This window comes from Trachurus trachurus (genome assembly GCF_905171665.1).
Source record: "Trachurus trachurus genome assembly, chromosome: 20".
In the NCBI taxonomy this organism is placed as follows: Eukaryota; Metazoa; Chordata; class Actinopteri; order Carangiformes; family Carangidae; genus Trachurus; species Trachurus trachurus.
In genome coordinates, this window is record NC_139911.1 from 4,168,620 (window position 1) to 4,194,902 (window position 26,283).

At 42.9% G+C, this 26,283-nt stretch overlaps 1 protein-coding gene across 1 annotated transcript in view; it reads left to right on the top strand.

Annotated features, from left to right (window-relative positions):
- The window catches only part of map3k8 (mitogen-activated protein kinase kinase kinase 8), a 37,011-nt gene extending 18,935 nt beyond the window's left edge, over positions 1-18,076 (top strand). The window contains exon 8 of the mRNA XM_083995642.1: positions 18,061-18,076. Within this exon, the coding sequence (XP_083851768.1) occupies position 18,061 (1 nt within the window). The 3' untranslated portion in view covers positions 18,062-18,076. The remainder of the gene's footprint in view (positions 1-18,060) is intronic.
- Positions 18,077-26,283: the final 8,207 nt, after the last annotated feature.

Sequence of the window (26,283 nt, forward strand, 5' to 3'; positions counted from 1 at the left end):
ACGACAACTGTTCTCTCTGATTCTCTCAGTTTGAACTGGATTAGTCAACATTTACGAATCTTGATAAGTGATAGGAAGGAATTCTGCAGCAAAAATCAGCTGCGATGGCCGGGAATCGAACCCGGGTCAACTGCTTGGAAGGCAGCTATGCTCACCACTATACCACCATCGCACATCTGGCTGCCAACTCAGCAGTTTACAGCAGTAGAGGAATTTGACTGTGAGAGAAGGAGAGGGGAAAGCTGTAGGAGGAGCTGGTGCTGCTCTCACAACTAGGGATGGGACTTTTTGTCGACAAATCGACAAAAAATCGACACATGCTCCCCTCGACAAAAAAAATGGAGTGTCGAAATGTCGAGGGGGCGGGGCTTGTGGGATTTTCATGTGTAAATTGCATTTTGTCTTTCAATATTTCCTATTCAAATAAACAGCAGAAAGTGCCACTTTTCCCCTAATGAAATAAAATATTTTAAATAAAACAAATCAAATTTTTCTAGATGGGACCCTCATTCTGCTTCACATGTGACGGGAGCGTGCGCGCATGCAGACAGGCGACAGAGTCAAGAGATCAGCTGTCCGCGCTCCCTGCAGTCTGGTGCGCTGTTGATAACGAGTCCGGCTCCGCAAAAAGGGCAAAACCATGGGCAAAACAGGTGGATGCAATGGTTGCATTCTTCGTAGAGGACTGCGGACATGCACGGAAGAAGAAAAAAAAAAAAAAGAAACCGAATCCGCGCTGCCTTGTCCGCTCGTGCCGACAGCAGCAGACAACAAAAAAAACAAAACACCACAACAAAAGCACGTGTAACCCCCCCCCCCCGCCAGCCAGCCAGCCAGCCCGCCCGCATATCTGCTGTTAAAAAAAAAAAAGGGCCGACAATTCGACAAAAAGTCGACTCATGGGCCTCGACAATCGATTTTCCAAATCCCGTTTCGTTCCCATCCCTACTCACAACACAACACAACATATGCACACCACTGTTTCCCAGTCATCATAGCTTCTTCCAGAGTGCGAAATATACAATAACAATTGACCCTTCGCGTAAGCCGGGCAAGCTTTCACTCCCAGCCATGCTTCTGGCAGTATTTGGTATCGATTTCAAAGGAAATATCAGCAAATTTCTGGATAAACTGTTCTGAGATAATAGAGAGAAGAAGTCGCAAAGATCATTCAGAGTTTTCAGTGACGTGACTCGCGCAGGAGGATAAAACATCTGTTCAACGACACGACTGGACAATGTACAGAGCAGCAGTAAGGACCGGTAATTTTACCGTCTATCAACCCACGAAGACTTACGTCATCTCACTGGTCATGAAACGTTGTCAAACTGCAAGTTTTTGGGCGATTGTGAACCACATACAGCTTTCGCTGCTGTTTTTTTTCTCCCACCACTGTATCAGTCAGTGAAAGCAGTCCCTGCCTGGAGGATCCCTCGCCTAAAAGCCCAGGTAAAAGCCCTAAAAGTACAGCTGTCATTTCGGATGTGAAAATATGGTTATCCCCATATTTACACTTGCTCAAGTCGAAAAAAAAGTCAGCTCGTATCTGAACATCTCTATATTGCTGCTGCCGCCGCCGCCACCGCAGTAGCAGTAGCAGCAACAACATCCTTCTCTACAAACAAATTGTACGTGCCCTTCTTTTCCCTATAAGAGGGGCACGGTTGCTGGTCTCCAGTGTTCGGACGCGTGCTAGTGCAGCTAACAACACAAGGTGCCCAAGGCGAGGGTAAGTGCTAAAACACACATTTATTATAACAAAATACACATTACCTCCTTGACGGATGGGACACGAAAGCACATAAAGACACGGTCAAAACTGTATGCCTTCGACCAGCACACCTGTAGGCTGATTGTCCACGGTTTAAACAAAGATATTCAATAAATGGAAAGATACTCCATGAGCGGCTGCTCCAATGATATGAAATGGTGACACTTCCTGTCTCTCTAAATGGGCGTGGCCAACCGTCACCCCACCTCGTCTGTGAACGTGTGTGTGGATTTATAAAATTTTTAGGTAGATGAAAGTGAGATATTTATATTTTCTTATGATAACATTAAATATTTACACTACTAACAGTAATATTTAGCATGACAAAAATAATTTAAATCATTTTCACGGGAGTTCGCGGCCGTTTGTTTGACGTTGCCTAGGAGATCGGTGCCAAATCTCGCGAGAGTGTGTCGTAGAGACAGAGACAGGTCTGGAACAAAGTGGATTTTCTCCAGTTCTCTCCGTCTGAAAATTGCCATTTTGGTGTCAAACTGTTCAGAAGAGATGTGGCTTGTGAAAAATGAGTCCAAAATTTGCTTCAGTGACTGTGGGGAGAAAGACCCGACCATAATCGGTGTTCACATTAAATTGTCCCATAGGAATCAATACACTCCAAGCTGCCTCTGGTCTCTCTAAAGGGGCGTGGCCGTGCAGAAGCCCACGTGACATGCATACAGGAAGCTGACTCGTCATAAACCGTCTTTGGTTTAAATAACCCCCCGTGACCCGGTGTGCATCATGCACTTCCGGTGTCAGCGGAAGTCACCACAATAAAACCCGCCAAGTACAAACACCAAAATAAAAGCGCAAATATGGCTCCTACACAAATGTTTTTCGTCCTAGTCTCAAAATGTGTCCACAAAACACAATACAAAATGTCTGCAGTCTGTAGATGATGATAAACCACATTTTACAGTTCATGGGGCAGATAATGTACCACACAAACAACTTTTGCAACCAACAACAACATTTCCTACATCTAAACTTATTCACAGCTCTTTTAGGGAAGGTGAAGTTATAATTGGGGGGTTACTGTACAGGAGCTACGGCTTCTTCTCAGACAAAGGTTTATATCTATCTCCGTTGCAGTAAGCCCGAAATTCATTCATTAATGAGGAGTTTTTCTTTCATGGAGCCAACTGTCCCTACTTGTTCCTTTTAGTGGACTAATGAATGTATGCATGTAGTGCAGATGCCGGGGATTGAACCCGGGGACTCATACATGCAAAGCATGCGCTCTACCACTGAGCTACATCCCCTCCTACTCGGTGAGGATTTCATCATCAGAATGGGATGTGCAGTGTTACAGAAGGTTGTAGATGAGAACATGAAAACTTCCCGTTGTCGGCAGGATTCGAACCTGCGCGGGGAGACCCCAATGGATTTCTAGTCCATCGCCTTAACCACTCGGCCACGACAACTGTTCTCTCTGATTCTCTCAGTTTGAACTGGATTAGTCAACATTTACAAATCTTGATAAGTGATAGGAAGGAATTCTGCAGCAAAAATCAGCTGCGATGGCCAGGAATCGAACACGGGTCAACTGCTTGGAAGGCAGCTATGCTCACCACTATACCACCATCGCACAGCTGGCTGCCAACTCAGCAGTTTACGGCAGAGGAGGAATTTGACTGTGAGAGAAGGAGCGTGAAAAGCTGTATGAATAGCTGATGCTGCTCTGAACCATCAGTCATCAGGCTAAAGACTTAGACAAACATGTTAACAGTCAGTGTTTGTCCATGAGATGTTCCTCAGTGTAACAGGATTCAAACCTGTGAGGGGAAACTGCGAGATTTCAAGCACATGGCCTTTACCTCTCAATCACAACACAACAACTACACACCACCTTTTCCCAGTCATCATAGCTTCTTCCAGAGTGCGAATTGGTGAGGATTTCATCATCAGAATGGGATATGCAGTGTTACAGAAGGTTGTAAATGGTTCATCAGGATCAGCTGGGTTCTTTCCCACACCTGTGCTCTAACAGTGAACATGAAAACTTCCCGTTGTCGGCAGGATTCGAACCTGCGCGGGGAGACCCCAATGGATTTCTAGTCCATCGCCTTAACCACTCGGCCACGACAACTGTTCTCTCTGACTCTCTCAGTTTGAACTGGATTAGTCAACATTTACAAATCTTGATGTCGAATAGGAGGGAAATTTGCAGCAAAAATCAGCTGCGATGGCCGGGAATCTAACCCGGGTCAACTGCTTGGAAGGCAGCTATGCTCACCACTATACCACCATCGCACATCTGGCTGCCAACTCAGCAGTTTAGAGCAGTGGAGGAATTTGACTGGGAGAGAAGGAGAGTGGGAAACTGTAGGAGGAGCTGATGCTGCTCTCAATCACAACACAACAACTACACACCACTGTTTCCCAGGCATCATAACTTCCAGAGTGCGAAATATACAATAACAATTGGGGGGGTCAACATTTTCTCCAGGGAACTCAGTACAGCGCAGGCGGGTTCTTGAGTTAACAGAAGTCTTACAATCCTAACAGTATCTGGCTTGTTCAACAAAATGTCTGCAGTCTGTAGATGATGATAAACCACATTTTACAGTTCATGGGGCAGATAATGTACCACACAAACAACTTTTGCAGTCACCAACAAGATCTAAAACTTATTAGTAGATCTTTTAGGGAAGGTGAAGTTATAATTGGGGGGTTACTGTACAGGAGCTACGGCTTCTTCTCAGACAAAGGTTTATCTCTATCTCCGTTGCAGTGAGCCCAGAATTCATTCATTAAAGCAGAACTATGCAACTTGGCCGGAAATAGCTCGCTCCTTCGTTGGTTTCTCTTTTTTTCCCTCTCCGGGGCTCCCCCACAGTTCTGGGAGGCACATGTCACTGTCGTAAAAAAAAAAACTCGCCGCCCCACCTCCTCCACCCCCTCCCTACACGTGCTTGTGTTTACTGCTGAAGGTAGAGAGCGGTGTTTGCTAAGCACGGAGCTAATGCTAACACGGAGCTAACGCTAACAGGGAGCTAATGCTAACACGGAGCTAACGCTAATACGGCCACACACAGACAAAGACACAAAGACACAGACATACACACACACATGAATAAAGGTTCCAAAACGCGAAGGCGTGTGTGTGTGTGTCATGATGTATTACATTATCTTATAAAAGATCCATGGTGTGTGTGTGTCTGTTAGCATTAGCTCCGTGTTAGCCACAAGCCGAACTTCATCAGTACAAACATGTTTCCATGGTTTCCTCCGACTTTCCGAACTCAAACCAATCACGATTCATGACATGCATGACGTCATCTGCGTTCTTATCTCGTACTGCCGTAAGGCAGTTTCTCGCGATAGTTCTATCCATTGATGAGATTTACACCGAGACGGAGGACTGATCTTGCAAGTGCGGTTTTCAGCCAGTGGGGGGGGGTGGGCGCATTGGCCTAGACCCCATTCACCTCATAATAGGTCACTCTACCATCACAGTGACTCTGAGCCACAATAATTACAGCCGAAATCCTGCATAGTTCTGCTTTAATGAGGAGCTTTTCTTTCATGGAGCCAACTGTCTCTACTTCTTCCTTTTAGTGGACTAATGAAAGTGTGCATGCAGTGGATTTAATTTCAACATGAAGACAGTGGAGATGCCGGGGATTGAACCCGGGGCCTCATACATGCAAAGCATGCGCTCTACCACTGAGCTACATCCCCTCCTACTGGGTGATGATTTCATCATCAGAATGCGATATGCTATGTTACAGAAGGTTGTAAATGAGAACATGAAAACTTCCCGTTGTCGGCAGGATTCGAACCTGCGCGGGGAGACCCCAATGGATTTCTAGTCCATCGCCTTAACCACTCGGCCACGACAACTGTACAGCTCTGTTTTCATTTTAAACTGGATTAGTCACCATTCACAAATCTTGATGCGCAATAGGAGGGAAATTTGCAGCAAAAAGCAACTGCGATGGCCGGGAATCGAACCCGGGTCAACTGCTTGGAAGGCAGCTATGCTCACCACTATACCACCATCGCACATCTGGCTGCCAACTCAGCAGTTTACAGCAGACGAGGAATTTGACTGGGAGAGAAGGAGCGTGAAAAACTGAAGAGCTGCTCTGAACCACCAGTCACTGCTGTGTAGATCTGACTGTGGACTCAGGCTAAACACTCATTAGACAAACATGTTAACAGTCAGTGTTTGTCCATGAGATGTTCCTCAGTGTAACAGGATTCAAACCTGTGAGGGGAAACTGCGAGAGTTCAAGCACATGGCCTTTACCTCTCAATCACAACACAACAACTTAACACGACCTTTTCCCAGTCATCATAGCTTCTTCCAGAGTGCCAGTTGGTGATGATTTCATCATCAGAATGGGATGTGCAGTGTTACAGAAGGTTGTAAATGGTTCATCAGGATCAGCTGGGTTCTTTCCCACAACTGTTCCCTAACACAAAACATGAAAACTTCCCGTTGTCGGCAGGATTCGAACCTGCGCGGGGAGACCCCAATGGATTTCTAGTCCATCGCCTTAACCACTCGGCCACGACAACTGTACACTGGGATGTGTTTTCATTGGAGTGGACCCTTACACAATTTGACGTGTGATAGGAAGGAAATGTGCAGCAAAATGCAACTGCGATGGCCGGGAATCGAACCCGGGTCAACTGCTTGGAAGGCAGCTATGCTCACCACTATACCACCATCGCACATCTGGCTGCCAACTCAGCAGTTTACAGCAGTGGAGGAATTTGGAGGAATTTGACTGTGAGAAAGGGAGAGTGAAAAACTGTAGGAGGAGCTCTCCACAACAATCCTCTCTCAGTCAGGAACAACACAGACTGTAAGCAGCACTATCTCTCCCAAAAAACTATTACATCTTGTGGTGGCAAAAAATGTTGTTCCTTATTTAAAAAAGGATGACTGAACATGTCCGCTGTCTTTCTTGAGTTTTAATAAAAGGCATTCATGAATGGAGTCACACACACAACCGAACAGGAGTACAGTCAGTGAGTGAGTGCCCTGAAGACGTTCTCAGGGCGCTATCTTTATAGTTCCCAAAACACATTGAACAGCAGACAAAATATATGGCACTGGTAGCTGTGCCTGGCTTCACCGCCAGGACACAACTCCCTTTGTAAATTAACACAGAGCACCAGTCTGACCTTTAACCTGCTCTGTGTGGATGCAGTGATTTGTGTCTGGTGTATGTCATACAGGTATCAGAAAAGGATTAGCTGAGTACCACTTTCCACATGGTGAAAGGAAGTTCACTTAATTAACATAGTTATACAACCCTTGTAAAGCATACAATGGGTTACACCAAAATTTCCCATTACAATCTCCAGTGATGTTGCTAGATACACGTCCCTGACACATTAAAATCTGAAAGGACGCAGTAAACTCACTGTCCATGCGTCCCAACTCCTGTTTAAAATCACAGTAACTAACAAAAGAAACCTTGTTGTCAGCAGACCAGACCAGCGCTGTTTCAACCCTCTGTGCTTCTACTCAGCGCAGTCGTGATCACCGCGGATTTCATTTCAACAATTAAATATACAAACTTCATGGTAAATAAACCCATGTTTCTACTGCTCGATGCTGTGCTCAGTCGTGTCGATGATGTTTTAAAGGGGTCGTCCAGTCGCTTTTCCACTGTTTTGCTAACCCTCATCCTGGCCATGTGCATTTGTTTACAACAAAGCCAGCGAGAAAACAATCAATAGAGCGGTAGATAACATTATATATCATATATGATGTTATGACGTGCATATCTGTGTAGTTTAGTCCGTCATAAACAAGAGATTACAGGTTACGGGGCGCGTTTGTGTGGGAGCTGGGACACCGGGTCGGCGGTCCCCAATCTTGCAAAGTTGTTTTTCAGTCAAAAGAAGCAATAAGTGACATGCATGTGAAATGCAGAGAGCCTCCATTCCCCCTGGTAACAAGTTAAGCCATTTATTAAACCATCACAATTACTCCAAAGCTGTCCTCCATAGTTTCTCTTTAACGTTTATGGGACGTGCTGTAATGAAATAACGAAATTAAGAAAAATGTATTTTGGTACAGACACCATTTGGTTTTAATTTGAATTTTACTAATTTATTTTGGTGTTATTTATGTTGCTACAGAAATGCTCATTTATTTGAATTTTGTATGTCATGCCACTGTGACAGTTGTTTTGCAAAAAACTTTTAAGATTTGGAATTTTATTTGTTTAATTTCAGATACAATTTGAACATAGGCTACATGATTATATCCACCTTATAACCATAGCATACCATACCACAATCAAAGGAGTTTAACACTACAATTTAAGAAATAGAAAGAAATACATTTTTTAAATTGGGGACCCATTGAATTTCCTAGGAACCCACTCAAATCACCACCTGTGGGTCCCAGCAACTCATTACATTGAAAACCAATCAACATCACTGCATCTCCACACAACAAATGGAAGCTGAGCAACCACACACATACTGTACCTGTATGATGGCGACACAAACCAACATGGATGTGAGTTGTATGGTCATCCTCTCCAAAACAATCCTATCAAAAAAGAAAAGAAAAGAAAATCATTTTAGCATGTAAGCTAGTGCATGGAGGACGCATTAGCACACGCACACAGGGAGAAATCGCGGCAAAATAACTTCATCTCTCTCGCTCAAAACGGCTCTTAAAACACGCTACACGACAGAAAACACCATAAACACATCTCTAAACAATATTGCATTCACATTTGTTCATTAAATTGGCATTAAAACTTAGAAATATAACTTTTTTCCGTCCCAGAGCATCAACTACGTACCTCTCTCCGTCAGGTTGAAGGCAGACTTGTCACGAGAGAAGGGAGCAGCTACATCCATCATATCCGCAAACTTTCAAAATAAAAGCTCGGGTTTGTAAAAATGAAAGAAATGCAAAAATAAAACCACAAAAATTTGAGTTATATTAACAACAATCCACATTTAGAGTAAAAAATAAACTAAAACATATCATGTGATGGATTTTGGTGAAATTAATAATAACAATTATTAATAAAATAAAATAAAAATACCAAAATGTCAAGTTTTTCTTTTCCTATATCTGTTACATGAGGAATAATCAGCCTGACAGGACTCAAACCTGCACAGTGAGACCAGTGTCTTACCTGCTCAGCCTGGTCCAGGTGTGCTTTTTGTCTTGACCTGCGTTAAACCAGCCTGATGATGATGATTGGCTGTAAAACTGGGCTGCAATGGCCGGGAATCGAACCCGGGTCAACTGCTTGGAAGGCAGCTATGCTCACCTCTATACCACCATCGCATGGAAAGCTATGAATGTTCATTGATTTTTTTCTGATAGGTCAACACTTTACATCAGAAGACAAAGGTAGAGAATGAAGTTCAGACCTTGAGAAGGCAGCAGAAGTAGACGTTGTTGACAGGATTCGAAACTGTGAGGGGAAACCCCAATGGATTTCAAGTCCATCGCCTTAACCACTCGGCCACAACAACACATCTGCAGTGTTGAGGTGTCATAGATTCCTCTCTCAACTGTTTATAGATGTCATGATATGACAGACATGTCACCTGAACATGGTCACTTGACCTTTCACTGTCTACAGCCTGATATTAGATGTTTTCACTGAGTTCATCCAGCAAAACTCAGGGTTTCCTACATTTAGATGATTTAAAAGTCAACACAGATACAACAATTTCACCATGAACTCCATTTTACAGTCATAATATTATGGGGTCAGAATAAAAGCACTCAGGATTTCACATTAGAAGATGAGACACACACTTCAATTTGAAGTTCTCGCAGCTACAGCAGCTTGGTTTGCAATCTTGCACCACTTCCTTGAAGGCCAGCTTCTTCGTTGTCGACAGGATTCGAACCTATGCGGGGAGACCCCAATGGATTTCGAGTCCATCGCCTTGACCACTCGGCCACGACAACCTGGTATCTGAGAACTATCAAGCACATCTTCAGGAAATGCTTGAATAATGGCTATAGCTCCTCAAATTTCACTCATTTTTTGTTTTCAAAAGGGACAAAGTGGAAGTGACAGCCTTATCTATAGATTTTATATATTATTTATCATCTTATTGTTACATTTTCTTCTAAAAGTTGCTCTTTTGCCACAAATCTCCTGTAGGCCTATGTTTCAACAATATATCACTGCACAGAGGAGATGCAGTTCATGCTTCGTCCAGCAGATGGCGCTACAGGATAGATGATATCACAGAAGCTCTCGCCAACAGGAACCTGTGGAGCTCCTTCAATAAAAAGTTCTATGGTTTCATGACACATTTATAGTGAAATTCAACAAAGGGCAAATCCACTTATTTATATATTTACATTTAACAGAACATTAATAAAATACACAAAACAATATGTTTTCATTTGTTTTGCCCGAGGATGTTGATGTGACAGCTTGTTGAAGGGGAACCCCTCGCCTCACAGAATATTTGTGCATGTGTGTGTGTGTGTGTGTGTGTGTGTGTGTGTGTGTGTGTGTGCATGTGTGTGTGTCCAACGTCTTATATTGTGATTAACAGAGGAATCCAACTGGTCACAATAACGTCTTTGTGTTGAGTGCAGGTGAAAACTCAGCCTCAGGCCACAGAGCAAACATGTGATGGAGAGTTAGTAGAATGGGCCCTCCTCTGTTGTATCTGCATGTATATGTGTATAGTATATATATGTGTGTGTGTGTGTGTGTGTATGCGCGCGTGCATGTGAATGGTCTGTGTATAGTAGCACACGGCTGAGCGACAGGGTGTTTGACCGTAAACTTGTTTGCACTGGCGTTTACATGCCAACCAAGATTAACCACATTTAAACCTTTGAGGATTAAGTGAGTTTTAAACTGGTCTTTGTTCAGTTCACCTTAAATGAACCATAAATCCTGTGTTACAATGGAAAACACTGTGCACACTGTTCACTCTCATACTGACATGTAACATAGCACATTATATATACATTTATAAAGTTTTATGTTTATATACTGTATGTTATCACCACATTCTGGGAAAAGTGTTCACAGAAATTATACATACACATCCTTATACACTTTGAGATGCATATACATAATGATTTACTGTATGTAACATATGCACAACATGCTAAAATATAAACATACATATTATAGGTGTACAGCATATGTCAATATATGAAATTATTCCACCTTTCATACATCTATAGGCTTTTATTTTGAAGTACAATATTGCATTTGCTATGTTTAAAGGGATAGTTCAACATTTTGGCAAATTGGCCCATTGCCATAATCGCTATAGTAATAGCAGTAGGTTCGTTACCTTTAATTGTCGGTGTAAGCTATTTTTAGAACGGTGGAGCGGAGCAGCAGGCTGCTCAGGGCTACGCTATGGAGGCTAAGGGAATTTCTTGGTTTTCCTCATCAAACTCATCAAATACACAATCCAACAACTCCAAAAGGCTCTGGTGGACAAGTTGTGAGCTGCACAATCACCACGCTATGAGATAATAACAGAACGTTACCAGACAGAGTTGTTTTAGAGGTAAATTCATGCAAAACCGCTGATGCGCGTTGCCTTCAGGGACAGTTTTTCAGCAAGCAGTCTCTGCATTTACATCTAAAACAACTCTGTGTGGTAACGTTCTGTTATTATCTCATAGTGTGGTGAATGTGCAGCTCACAACTTGTCCACAAAAGCGTTTTGGAGTTTTGGGATTGTGTATTTGATGAGTTTGATGAGGGAAACAAAGAAATTCCATTAGCCTCCGTAGCGTAGCTCTGAACAGCTCGCCGCTCCGCTCCTCCGTTCTAAAAATAGCTTACACCGACAAATAAAGGTAACGAACCTACTGCTGTGACTATAGCGATTATGGCAATGGGCCAATTTGCCAAAATGTTGAACTATCCCTTTAAGTACCAAGGGACATTGTTGTAGTTTACCTGCCCAGATGAGATCGGTTGAATCTGCGAAAGATTTTATTTCTGTTTGGATTTTCAATTCCGTTTTTATTGCTTTCTTAGCTGTTTTGTTGTTTGTTTTTAGATTTCGGTGAAGAACTTTGTAGCTAATGATGAAGAAAAATGTTGTATAAATAAAGATGGTCATTATTATTATCATGATATCCAGTTAAAAGAATGTGACCCCCCGCCCAAAAAAAGAAAAAAAAAATCTACTTCTTCAGGTATTGGATGAAAAATAAACAACAGAGGGAGTTCAAGTGAAGTGGATCTGGGAGCCATGACTTGCTCCATCATCACATACAAATATGGATCGTGAGCCGGGCCCGGTCTCCTCTGCCTCAGGCGCTCGACAAAGCTGCGTCTGTGCTGCGTTTGAGCCCGAGCCCACTGGGGCACCGCGCCACACTCAGCCCCCCCCCCCCCCCCCCCCCCCCCCCGCTGACATTTCAACATGACACTCTGAGCTGAGCTCTGCCATGAAGACACTTTTCTTTTCTTCCTGCCATGAAATGTGGAAATGTGCAGCTGTGAAACGCCACAGATGAGGATGTGTGTGTGTGTGTGTGTGTGTGTGTGTGTGTGTGTGTGTGTGTGTGTGTGCATGCATGTGTGTCGTCTTCCTGTTTACGTATCCTGTACGTTGTTTATTTGCCCCTCGGCTTTGACTGTGGCTATTACAGTAAGTGTATTTGAGGGGTAATTGTAATTGTTTGTGTATACATTGTGCTTTTTCAGAGAGGAGCGGGTAAAGCAGCAGATGCACACTGCAAAAACCCAAACTCTTACCAAGAACATTTGTCTTATTTCTAGTCAAAACAATCTCATTATACTTAAAATAAGACTCATCACATTAAAAGTAGCTTGTTTTTAGAAACTTTTTACTTCTTTCAAGCAAATTTTCACTTGAAATAAGTAGAAAAATCTGATAGTGGAGCAAGTTTTTCTTTCTTATTACAAGCACAAAAAACCTGCTTTCACTGGCAGATTCTTCTACTTATTTCAAGTGAAAATTTGTTTGAAACAAGTGAAAATGATCTAAAAACAAGTTAATTTTTAGGTGATGAGTCTTATTTTAAGTGAAAAGAGATTAGTTTTGAGTAGAAATTAGACATTTTGACAAGAAATAAGACAAATAATCTTGGAAAGATTTGGGGTTTTTGCAGTGCATGGCGGTCAACTCGTCTTTACGTTGTTATTATTATTATATTATTATTATTATATTTTTGTGTGTCTGTGCAGCATCAGAGTGCAAACACAACCTCTTTTGTTTGCCTTGGCGCCCACGGCCTCTCGCTGTTCGCCTGTTTGTCTTCCCCTCCGCCATGAAGGCTTTTGGACCCGGCATGAATGACTAAGAAGAACATGACACATATTCTCTGAGGTGAGTTTCCCCACACTTCTTGGCGCTGCCTTGCCTTGCCTTGCTTTGCCCGACTCCCCCGGCCCCTGAGGCCTGTGGGCAGGGATGGATGCCCAGCGGGGGGAACTCTGGAAGGCTGAATGCCCGGCGACTCCGTCCACCCTGGTAAATTTCGAAAAAACAGCAGCTGAAGCCAAAGTTGTTCCCTAATAAACCGCGTGTTACTATATACCATTATACATCTGCAATGTATGAAGATTAGTGCAGCCGCCCCCGGAGAAGCGAACAGACCAAACGCTCTCGCCAAGTTCCCACTCTGAATGATGAGGAGGAATATTAGAGGGAAGTGAAAGCAAAACACGCAGAGAGCTAAAACAACCTAAAATTTCACGGCCCTGGCCACAGAAATGCTGCTTGTTTTTCAGATGAAGCAACACTGCACTGGGGTTGCCCCGGTTTGGCCTCTGCTTCGCTCAAAATATAACTTCACGCCCAGGGGGAACGAGTATTTAAAAACGGGCATTTCACTGCACACAGGAACACAATGAAACAGCACAAACATTAAGAAATGAAGGAAAACAAACTGTGTCACCAGGGTAGTGACACATGAAAACCTCCTTAAAGACCCAGTTTGTGGTTTTAGCTGAGTTTCCAGCCTTCGTGCCACCATGTAGAAGATTGTATGTTGTCATTGGCAATATCTGGAATAGAGGCTTTTTTTTTTAACACAGAGCCAATATCCAGTGACACTGGGGTGACTGTCTCTTTGGACGGCCAATAATCTGGATCTCTTTAAATCCAATAAACATCATGTGGGATGCAAAACAGTTTCGCAAACATTAGTTGCCCAAATTACATCCAATCTCTGGAGGAATGCATCACACTGACCGTGGTGGGTGGTCCGGCCATGCAGCGACATGGCATTTCTTTTTATTATAACTTTCCCTTCTGTGTCATGGCTTTTACCAAAAGACATCACATTCAATCACCCGTGACATTTTATCAGAGCTACCTTTGGGAGAAAAAAAACAGAAAAAAATCTTTCATAAACACAACGTCAGGTATGTTTAGTGCAGGCTTGACTTTCACCCAGTGTTGTCAGGTGTACCGTTCTCCCCCGGCTCACCACAAACGCCCCCGTCTGGACCGGAGGAGAGAGGCTGGCTGACAGAAGAACGGAGGCTCATTGTGGTCTGGACCAGCAGAGGGGTTCGGTTCCTCTCTCATCAAGCCACCACCACCACTATGGATTCCATCTGTATCGCATTACCGAGCCCTAGTCGCTGCCGTGTGGTGTCGGTGCTGCTGCATTGCAAAAACTGCAAAACCTTTCCAAGAATATTTGTCTTATTTCTTGTCAAAATGTCTAATTTCTAGTCAAAACTAATCTCTTTCCACTTAAAATAAGACTCATCACCTAAAATTTTACTTGTTTTTAGATCATTTTCACTTGTTTCAAACTAATTTTCACTTGAAATAAGTAGAAAAATCTGCCAGTGAAAGCAAGTTTGTTGTGCTCGTAGCCTAATAAGAAAGAAAAACTTGCTCCACTATCAGATTTTTCTACTTATTTCAAGTGAAAATATGCTTGAAAGAAGTAAAAAGTGTCTAAAAACAAGCTACTTTTTATGTGATGAGTCTTATTTTAAGTATAATGAGATTAGTTTTGACTAGAAATGACATTTTGACTAGAAATAAGACAAATATTCTTGGTAAGATATTTGAGTTTTTGCAGTGTGCTGCTGCTGCTCTGTGCGGTAAAAACGCTCCTGAGCTATAAGTGATCAAACCTACCAACCCCCTCCCTCCCCTGCAGACCCTAGAGGAACCCCCTCTGAGATGGATATCACTCTAACATAAACGCTAACACAAAGCAGGATCAGCACCACGGCCTGGTCTCCTACTGTATAGGGGGGGCCCCAGTGGCTGCTGAAGGTCCTGATAACTGCAGCAGTTTAAAGGGATAGTTCACCCAAAATTGAAATTGCACTCATTATCTACTCACCCTCATGTGGACTAAGGGCTGGGAGAAGTTTCAGAGTCCTCCGTGGCTTCTCTGAGTTACAGGGGGTCTCGGCATAGCAGTGCATGTCCATATAACTGTTGCAAATGGATACCAACTGTCTTCGTAACAAAAAGACACACCAAAAAACATCGAAATACCTCCATGCTGCTCGTATGTACTGTCCGTCTTGTATTGAAGCCCCGAATTGCGAAATTGTCCCGAAAAAAATTAAATAAGTCTATATTTCAAGCTCGTTTGTAGCGGAAGCTCCTCTTCCCGGTTCGTCAAATTTGGACGAACCAGGGTCCGTCCTGTTCCCAGTTCGTCCAAATTTGATGAACCGGGAAGAGGAGCTTCCGCTACAAAATAAGCTTGAAATATAGACTTGTTTAATTTTTTTCGGGACAATTTCGCATTTCGGGGCTTCAATACAAGACGGACATTACATACGAGCAGCATGGAGGTATTTCGATGTTTTTTGGTGTGTTACGAAGACAGTTGATATCCATTTGCAACCGTTATATGGACATGCACTGCTACTACGCCGAGACCCCCTGTAACTCAGAGAAGCCACGGAGGACTCTGAAACTTCTCCCAGCCCTTCGTCCACATGAGGGTGAGTAGATAATGAGTGCAATTTCAATTTTGGGTGAACTATCCCTTTAAAGGCATCGAGTCCTTGATAAAGAAAAGGAAGCGGAGTGAAAGCTGATGTGGAGCCTCGGAGCTCGTCTGACTGATACCGACACACCGATAACCAGCTGCAGCTACTATAACACAGCTGACACTGATTAATCATGTTAAAGCTGCTGCTGCTGTTTTTTTTTTTTTAAATGCATCTTCTGCTGTCATTTTGTCTCCGTTGACCCTGTTTTAGTCCCAAAACTCTTGGGTTGTGAAGAAGAAGAAGAAATAAGCAGATAAATGTAGAATTAACGAGTGCATAAGCAGCTGAAATCTAATGCACGTAGATCACACAGATGACTAAAAACAAAACAAATCAGTGCTGTTAAAGAGAAATGGAAACTGAGTCCATTGGAAACAATGACGTACTGTGGACACCAATTCTTGCTTTTGTTTTGGTTTCATGCATGACAAACTTTTCATCATCATCATCAGCATCCTCCTTGTTTCCATGACAGACAACAAATATCTCATGGACAACAGTGAGTTAGTGAGTGTGATGACAAGACGTCATCCTCTGGTTTCACAAATATCGCAAAAAATAATACACATATCCTCAATTAAACTGCAAAACGATGCATCACCATTATTCCTGCAAGAGATAAATGAAGACACATGAAGAGCTTGTTCCCTCATGTACCTTTTCTTCTCCAGGTTTATATGTTTTCATATGTAAATACAACAACTTTTTGCTCATGATCCATATGTAATAAATACTATAATGCTCCTTATGAGGAAATGGGATTGTCTTAAAATGAGTCCTGAGTGTAAGATGTGGTGGAGTTGCATCACTCTAAACTAAACGGCATAGATTACCTCTGGTGTTTACTCTCAGTTGAATGGAAATGAGTGTTGTTAATTATTCATTATAATAACATATCTATAGTGGCTCACGATCCATTCAGCCTTATGATAGATGTTTGGTTTTAGGTTAGACCATAATTAATTCCCAGTCCAAGACAAACTGCACTGATGAGAACAGGAAATTTACCTCTGACGCTCTGGGAAAAACCCCACAGATTTTGATTCAGTGGCACGACTTTGGCAGAGAAAAAAAAAACGTGCAGTCATGCAAACGTTAACGTTCCTGCGTTGGACAACAGTGTTTATTTAGCTTTAATCACCCACTGTCTCATATTAAAGATAGTTAGCTTTTATGACTTCCTCTGAGTCCTTGCTCTGAAATTCAAACCTCACACACCCCTCCTCCTCCTCCTCCTTCCATTAAACTCCACAGACCTGACTCACCATTTATTCTCCTCCTCCCTCCATATGAAGTGTAAGTCTTGGATTTAGCCAAGACATGCCAATGCTATTTTACTGTCTCTTTAACTTAAATCCTTATCCCGGCGCTCTCGAAACGCTGCCCTGTGCATGTTGTTAATATAAGCACTAAATCTCAATTAACAACAAGGAAGCATATTCCGTGGCTCCTGTGGAGATTTATCTTCTGTGGCGGCCGGGGCTCGGGGGAAAGGAGCAGGAGTATTAGGGAGGATTGAATGTGGAGTCTAAACACACCGAGCACATTAGAGTTCATTAAACAGTCGCTGGTCTACACACACACACATACAGACACACATACACACACCTGCACTGGTTTCTCACTCATTCATCTTCATGCTCTGGTAGCGATAACAACTTAGCAGAAGAAAAAAGAAGAAAAAACACACCTCCAGTCGTCTGCTCTGCTTTGCACTTATTGACTTAAGGCAGTGTGTGTGTGTGTGTGTGTGTGTGTGTGTGTGTTTGCTTTCTTTTATAACCGACAGCAAATAATCCCTCTCACATCCCTTTAACAGGATTGGAAATGATGAAATATGCAGCAGGATGAGGTGCCATTGTATTTTAGTAAAGAAATAACATTCCACTCTCTAAACCCGGGTTAAGATTTGTTTAACAGGATTTCGGTGCAATGTAAAGCTCGGGCTTACACACGGCTCATATTGAACTGATTCACATTCACATATTGTTGATGTCTGGACCGTGTCGCACCAGCAATTCATTGTTTATTGGAACTTTTTTTATTTAAGGTTTTCTTTGATTTTTATGAAATAACACAGAGCCTCACACAGGACCCTGAAACCACCCAAATAGAAAATGAAATACATAAAAATGGGACCAAAGGATGCGTTTTGCAAAACAGTGACAGTTAGAAAGGAATAAAAACCGTGAGAAAGTGAGAGTCCAGTATCATCAGTGTGGTGCCAGTTCAAGGATGGACAGGCCACTTTTTAGTAGAAACACTTTCTACCCTCCATCACCAATTAAAACTTTTAAAAATGGTGTTAAAAATTTAAAAGAAACCCCAATAATATTAAAGGGATAGTTCAACATTTTGGCAAATTGGCCCATTGCCATAATCCCTATAGTCATAGCAGTAGGTTCGTTATCTTTAATTGTCAGTGCAAGCTATTTTTAGAACGGCGGAGCAGAGCCGTGAGCTGCTCAGAGCTACGCTACGGAGGCTCATGGGATTTCTTGGTTTCCCTCATCAAACTCACAATCCAACAACTCCACAACGCTCTGGTGGACAAGTTGTGACCTGCACATTCACCATGCTATGAGATAATAATGAGACGGAGTTGTTTTCAAGGTAAATTCATGCAAAACCACTGATGGGCGTTCCCGCCGGATGCAGTTTTCCGGCAAGCAGTCTCATTTACCTCGAAAACAACTCCGTCTTGTAACGTTCTGTTATTATCTCATAGCTTGCACCGGATCGACTCCTAAAACTATAGGGAATGTGGCTATGGGCCAATTTGCCAAAATGTTGAACTATCCCTTTAAGGTTGAGAGTGCAAAGACAACATGAAATCAGGTATCAGCAGGAGATGTGTCTTTACCATCAATATAGCTACCAATCAATCAACCAGTGATGACATATTGTCTCCTTAAGGGTGATTTATATATTAGAAAACATCAGTTTTGAGATTTTTGTAGAAACAAACAGCAACAAAAAATCATCAAAATGTCACAAAACTATAACATAACTTCCAAAAATCTAAGTTTTAGAGCACAGTTATTTAAAATGTAGCTGTACAAATTCTTTGTAAATGTAAATTAGTTTGTCATCTCTATATTACCTTTGAGAAATGTGTGTTTAAGAGTTTGTAGTTTGTGTCATGATTATGCTAAGGTTATAAGCTTCTTGTCTAACATGAAAAATATCCATACAACGTATTACCTTCTGTGTAATGTGTTAACTTTAGTTTAATCAGTTGGTCTCTGGGAGATTCTGGATGTAACCAGTTAGTTTGGTCTAACCTGTTGTAAACTCATTAAACATTTACACCATAACTAGTTTGTGTTTGACCTGTCCAACGGCTGCTGGTGTGTCGAGCAGCTGATCTCCGACACGAATCACTACTTTACTCACCATCTTCCTCTCCGTCTGCCAGATAAATGAGCATTCAGACCTACACTGACCTTTGACCTCTCTAACCAGGTGGTGTCTTGACTCTTTTCATTCTCCTCGGACACCCGGCGTCCGCATGAAGCTGGGAACCAAACACTTATGGAGTCCACATTGTCCTTTCCTCCTCCTCCTCCTCCTCCTCTCTCTATCTTCCCTCCTGCCATCCTCTGTTCCCTGCGTGAGGGCCGAACAAACCGCTGCTCCTCTGAGCCAGAGGCCGCCACCCCGGCCGTGCACGCAGGCTGAGCGAGCGTGACTTCAAAGGTTTTGTAGCTTGTGGCCGTTTCACTGGGTGTGTTCCTCTACTACGGCCTGTTTTGTATTTAATCCTTCTCCACAACAACACGAAAACAAAGCCCTGAAATATTTTACTGTAAACCAGCTGAGCAGCAGCTAACGGGCTACAGCTACGTATTTGAACGTGATGCGACCTATTGGGTTTTAGCAACAGGACTGAAATACCTAAAACTCCTCTTATCCATATTTTAATGGATCATGAAACGACACCATTAACCAGAAAACATTGTGATTTTATGTTTTTACAACTTGTTCTGCCGAGTCCAGATGGACAAAAAAACACAAGTAATACAGACGAGTTAACATCTACTGTAATTCCCTCCATGTTTTATTGCGTCATTAAACATCTTTATCATCTGATGCTATAATAAAACAAAACATTAAAAACTTCTTCAAGGTTTTCTGTTCTCTAACGCAGACCAAAGAACAAACAATTTGTTTAGCGTGGTGAATGTGCAGGTCACAACTTCTCAATAAGAGTGTTTTGGAGTTGTTGGATTGTGTATTTGATGAGTTTTTGAGGGACAGGGACAGATACGATGTTCAGAAAGTCAGAAAAGTGCAAAGTCGGTCTGACAACACACGTTCAAATTCACCTAAAACTTGCTGAGACTTATTGTTTAAAGCAGAAGTAAGCGATATTTTTGTGTTAATATAAGTCTTAAATAGTTATATCTTCCGACAGCAATCACTTACATAGAGTGTTTGGACCGAAACACGGGTCTCTCAGTCACTCTGCTCTGCTCTGAGCTGAGGAGAAAACTTTTCTTGTATCCTACAGTTTTTATCCAATGAGGAGAGAGAACGGCATGAAGGGCTGTGTGTGCAGCCAAGGGATGCACGTGAATGTGGTGACGTAGGGACGAGGACCAATAGATCCATGACGAGGGCGGGGGCTGCTAACTCCGTCGGCTGACAAGACGTTATGGTGCGTTCAAGGCAACCCGTAACTCGTGTTTTTTCGACCTGTGAAGTCGTACCAGTTCCGGGTCGGGTCGGAAGTTACGAGTGGCCGTTATAGTGACTTTCACAGGTAAAACAGGTCGGAGAAACACGAGTGGGTTGCCTGGAACGCTACAAAGTCGTAAGTCGTGACTTGAAGCTGTAATTTACGGTTTCAAAAGCCTGCCTGGAACGCAGCATTAGCCAAAACGACCGGATCGCTTACTTCTGCTTTAATGTCCAACTGGGAGTTTTGCAGTTGAAATCATTGAATAACAAGTTTGTCCCGGACAGATTCATCACTTTTTTCACTGCTGTTCTTAGGATTATACTTTCTCACCTCGCACTGGATGTTGCACTTATAAATTGTTGTGTATTTGCATGTGTTTGGGTTTTTTTGCAGCATGTGTTGACACGGTGATGAAGATGTTTTCTGTATTATCTGAACCCTGATTGAATAATAATAAAATTATTGAATAACAAGTTTTTCCCAGATAGGTTCTTCACTTATTTATTTTTAATTCACAATGCTGTGTTTAGGATTCTACTTTCTCACCTCCCACTGGATGTTGCACTTATAAATTGTTGTATTTGCATGTGTTTGGGTTTTTTGCAGCATGTGATGAAGATGTTTTCTGTATTTTGTCTTCCACCTCCACCTCTAGCTACATGAATAAGTGTTGCACTGGTTGCAGCCATTGGACCAATGGAAGGATGGATTGTCTGAACTTGCAGCTTGTTTGTTTGTTTGTTTGCATGTGTTTTCTAAGTTGCAGTGTGGCTTGAGCTCTCTTTTTGATGCCTCTGATCTGACATTTGGATCATGGCTTCTGTTAACGCATCCAGGCACTCGGGTGAATATTTGATCCTCATAAAGACAGATTTCCATGGCTCCCAGGGAGACGCTTCCATCTGACTGTCGTTAACTGTCTCATCTCATTCAGCTTCTTCTTGTAATTGTTCACATTCCCCGCTCTCTGCACATGTCTGTTTGCATGGCACGGGGGCTGTTTTATTGGCGTGAGTGGGTTAAAGAGTACATTGTTTGGCACGCACAAGAAAGAGACAATGCGAGGTGAAGCCGAACACAACAACTAAACATGTGGATTTGCGTTATACGTCGTCGCTCCTTCTTGACTTTAGTAAAAAAAAAGGGCCTGTCTGTGTGTCCATATGGTTTTGTGTGCAGCCCCGTGCACTGTTTGCATTTGCATGTGTGTGATCCTAATCGTCCCTCTGTCTCTGTCCGGCCTGTTTGCTTTGCGCTGACATATGGTGCCACGGCTGTTTATCTGCACCTCAACTAGACACACAGGCTGCTAGGAATGTGTGTGTGGGAGAGGACGGTGCTGAGCTAACAGACTCTTCTTCCACCGTCGTGTCTGTTTACCTGCCATTGTTCTCGCTGGCTTCTGTGCACAGATGAGGAGAAAGGAGTGATTTATGTGCCGAGTGACAACAACAAGTGTTTGGGCTGCAGTGGCGCCAACGCTCCTCTTTATCCTGTGAGATCTGTTGAAGCCCAGAGGCAGCAGCAGCAGCAGTGGTCATTTGTGGAATAAAAGCTCCAACGGTCAACGCAGACACTTATTCCTGTAAAACTGTGGTGATCTCTGAGGTAAATGAGTCATTTTTCTCTTTTAAAGGGATAGTTCAACATTTTGGCAAATTGGCCCATTGCCATAACCCCTATAGTCATAGCAGTAGGTTCGTTATCTTTAATTGTCGGTGCAAGTTATTTTTAGAACGGCGGAGCAGAGCCGTGAGCTGCTCAGTGCTACGCTATAGGCTAAAGGAATTTCTTGGTTTTCATCATCAAACTCATCAAATACACAATCCAACAACTCAAAACGCTCTGGTGGACAAGTTGTGACCTGCACATTCACCACGCTATGAGATAATAACAGAACGTTACCAGACAGAGTTGTTTTAGAGGCAAATACAGAGACTGCTTGCTGAAAAACTGTCCCAGTGGTTTTGCATGAATTTACCTCTAAAACAACTCTGTCTCGTAACGTTCTGTTATTATCTCATAGCGTGGTGAATGTGCAGGTCACAACTTGTCCACCAGAGCGTTTTGGAGTTGTTGGATTGTGTATTTGATGAGTTTGATGAGGGAAACCAAGAAATTCCTTTAGCCTCCGTAGTGTAGCTCTGAGCAGCTCGCTGCTCCGCTCCGCCGTTCTAAAAGTAGCTTGCACCGACAAATAAAGGTAACGAACCTACTGCTATGACTATAGCGATTATGGCAATGGGCAATTTGCCAAAATGTTGAACTGTCTCTTTAAAATCATCAGCATCCAGAGAGCCATGCAGTGACTCCGTGGAAAAGAGACAGACATCGAGACTTAATGAAGTCAAGTCGCCCACCTCTCTCTCTCTCTCTCTCCCTCTCGTCTCTTATTCCCCCGTTGCCTTCCTCGTGCTGCATCTGATATTGTTGATGTTGTTTTTCTTTCTTCCTTCATGAAAAATGAATGGTGGCCCTGTCACGTCGGGGAGTGCAGGGCTCTGGGTTGTCTCCTTCCTGTTGCCTGTCTTATCTCGTGCATAGATCCTGTGGCCTGGCCTGCTTCAGCCCGAGCCTCTCGCTCACTCACTCCCAAGAGGTGGATAGAGACAGAACGAGGGGTTGGGGGTTGGTTGGGGCGTCGGTTGGTGGTGGTGGGGGGGGGGGGTATGGGGTGCCCCTCTCTTTCATATTTAGCTCTGCAAGAGTTTAAAAGAGAGACAGGAAGTTCCTACCAGCTCCTTCTTCACTTTTCAGACCAAACGGGGACACTGGAGGGGGGGGGGGCAAAGGGTTTCAAATGGAGATATGAGATGGGTGTGTGTGTGTGTGCATGACTTGGTGTGTGGGGGCTTTTACTTGAGGCCCCCGCCATGAGGTCCTCATTTGTTCTCGGGGGCCATTACTGTGACAGACTGTTTACAATCACCGACAGATTAGGTTTACTTAAGGATTTATGTTATTCCTTTAGCCGAAACGTATAAACACGGCTGATGCTTTTCCACCACCCTGCTGTTATAAATTAATACTGCCCGCCGGAGGGGGGTGGGGAGGGGGGGCCGTGGGATTTTAAGCACGAAATGTGAAATGTGTGGATTTTTCTGGGCAGGACAAACATGCTCTAAAACTCTTTCCCAGAGCTCTGATCCGTGGTGCTGCTGCTACTTACCAGTGTTGGATGTTGCTTCGCTCACTCTCTTTCCACCTCAGAGGACTCAACACCTTATTAGAAGTGGTGCGAGGGTCAGGACAGGAGGGGGCCACCGCCACTGGGTGGTGCACTTTGAAAGGGAAGCTGTGGAAGATGGTTTTTTTTTTAATGCATTTCTGAAAAATCTGCAAGAGAAACTTCCTCCCATACAACACCATGCTTTATAAAGCATTACATGTCCCATGCTTTCTCCAGGTAATGACCTAAATGTCTAAACATTTGTGCGTCATCCATATGTAATAAATCAATATCTGCTTTTATCTGACAAAACAAAAACCTTTGCATGCGTCTTCAGGCCCGTCCCTAGTCCTGACTCCTGTCCCTGTCCAGTGGCCCTGCCCCGGGAAAAACCCCACAGCTCCTCAGATCTCTTTTAATTACATGTTTGGGCCTCAGTCACAGAGGAGCTGCACAGCATGGAGTCTGCTGAGGCTTTTGAATAATCAAAACAGAAAATGGCATCATCCTTCCTCTTCTGCTCCCACAGCAAAAAAAAAAAAAAAGCTAGAAAAGAGAAGAGAGAGAGAGAGGGAGAGAAAGAGGTATTATTTCTCCAGGCTTTGTTGGTCCTGCAGAATAATGATCCTCCGAGAGGAAATTATAAACATATGAAGCAATTACACCGTATAAGAAATTCAGCTAAATTCACAAACCATGCTTTCAAGTTTATGATGCTGGATCAATGTTGTCTTTTTAAATTTGCAGTCATTAGATGTAACAATTTGAGAGCTGAGTGGGAGATTCTCTCTACAGTATATCATTATTGTTTCTGGATGTATTATGTATATATATAAACTCCCCCGCTTTCTCTTTGAAGTCTCATCTTGTAGTTTCTCATAGTCGTTGTCGTCCTAACCACACGATACATGCAAGGGAGTTAGGTTCGTTAAGTGGGCTGGCCGCTCACTGAATCACATTTTTCAAAAAAGCGAAGGACCTCTGGCTGACCCCTCGCCCACCTGCATGTGGACGCTTTTAATTAATGCATTTGGTTTTTCCATAGGTCTGTTTGTTCTGAAAAAACGAGAGAGAGAGAGAGACTGAGTGAGAGGGAGAGAGAGCAGGAACACGGCATCCTGGGCGGGTTGGTATCCGGAGTAAGGTTTGGCATGCAGCTCTGTGAGACCACAGATATTCCCCGGCCTTCCATCTCCTCTTTTTCTCTTTCCTCATTAGCGTAGCCTCCCTCCTTCAGGGCTCTTACACACTCCTCCGCTAAACACTGTGCCACATTCACCACTGTGTCCTTTTCCTGCACCGGGGTCGCGACCTTTCTCGACAATGCTGTACTCTCCCTTTTCTTTAGGCGCGAGGAGGGTCGTGAGGCTCTAACAGAGAAGGCTGTCTTCCATTCACACTGTTTTGGAGACACACACATGTGGAAACACACAGAGCTTTTTGTCTCATTTTTGTAAAAGCAAACTTACTGGCGTCCGAGGCTGCGCTCAATCCCTGTGTCCCGTAGATAGATTTATAGTGTGTGCTTTCCCAAGCAAAACTACAACAATCCTCTTCCTGTCCCCCATTCACTCTAGAAAGATCCAGACATAGGCTATTTCCCGTAATTCACTTTGCAGATCTTAAATTAGTCCGATAACTGGTGGTCAGCACTATGTTTACTCAAAATGGGATGTCTCAATCATCATCAAACATCACAACATCCAATCAGCGAGGCATTAAAAATAGTAAAATGTCATCAGAAACTACTGGAAGATGATATATGATGCACAATCATATAATAATAATGTGAAATGCATGTGAAAATTAAAAGACAATATATTTTTCATCTATACCTTAGGACTGTTTCAACAGAAAAGAATCATATCAACTCAATATGAAATCAACATTATTGTCATTGAGAAAAGATCATACCCTACTTGTTCATAACTCTTTTCCTGTCTTTTCTTTTTGTGTAGATGCGTACCGGTAATTTGTTAAGAAGCATATTGACATTTGTGGCAAACATGAATAAGTAAACATTGGCACAAAATTAATTCATTCATTCAAAGAAAAAAAAGTAAAGAGTAAAACACCTGTAGTCATCAATAACAAATCAATAGTCCCTAAAATGAGACTTTTTGAGGAAATACAACAGAAAACGGACACAATTTATGCCAATCATAAGCTTCCATATGTTTATTGTGCTTCATTGTGTGTTTAAATATTCCCAAACTACATATTTTATTCAAAGTAAACTGTATTTTTTTACACCATTATTTTTGATTCGGTTATTTTCTTCTCGAAAGTTATGAAGCAAAGCCTTCTGGGAGAATCCTGACTCGACCAATCAGCTCGTTGTGACATTTGCGTGAGTGAACGTAACTTTTTTTTTGTGACATTTAGCAAGTAACAGCTGTTGTTAGCTTAACGGGCGATTCAGTTAGCAACAAAATGTTAATACTGAGTTCAAACAAAAAAGCGTAAGGGTAGCAGAGAGCAGGATAAGTTTACTGTTGGAGGGACAAAGTAGAGTGAAGTTTTACGTCGCCGTGTTTCAAGTTCATGATGGAATGTCACGAACGTTGCTAAGTAACGTATGCTAACGTTGCTAACCGACAGTTCAAGAGGAAGAAGACGGACGTTACGTCAGCAACGGTCACCGTTAGCTTGAACCGTCTTTTTGGACTTCAACGGTGTTGTTACCGACTCTACTGAGCGCGAGGCCCGG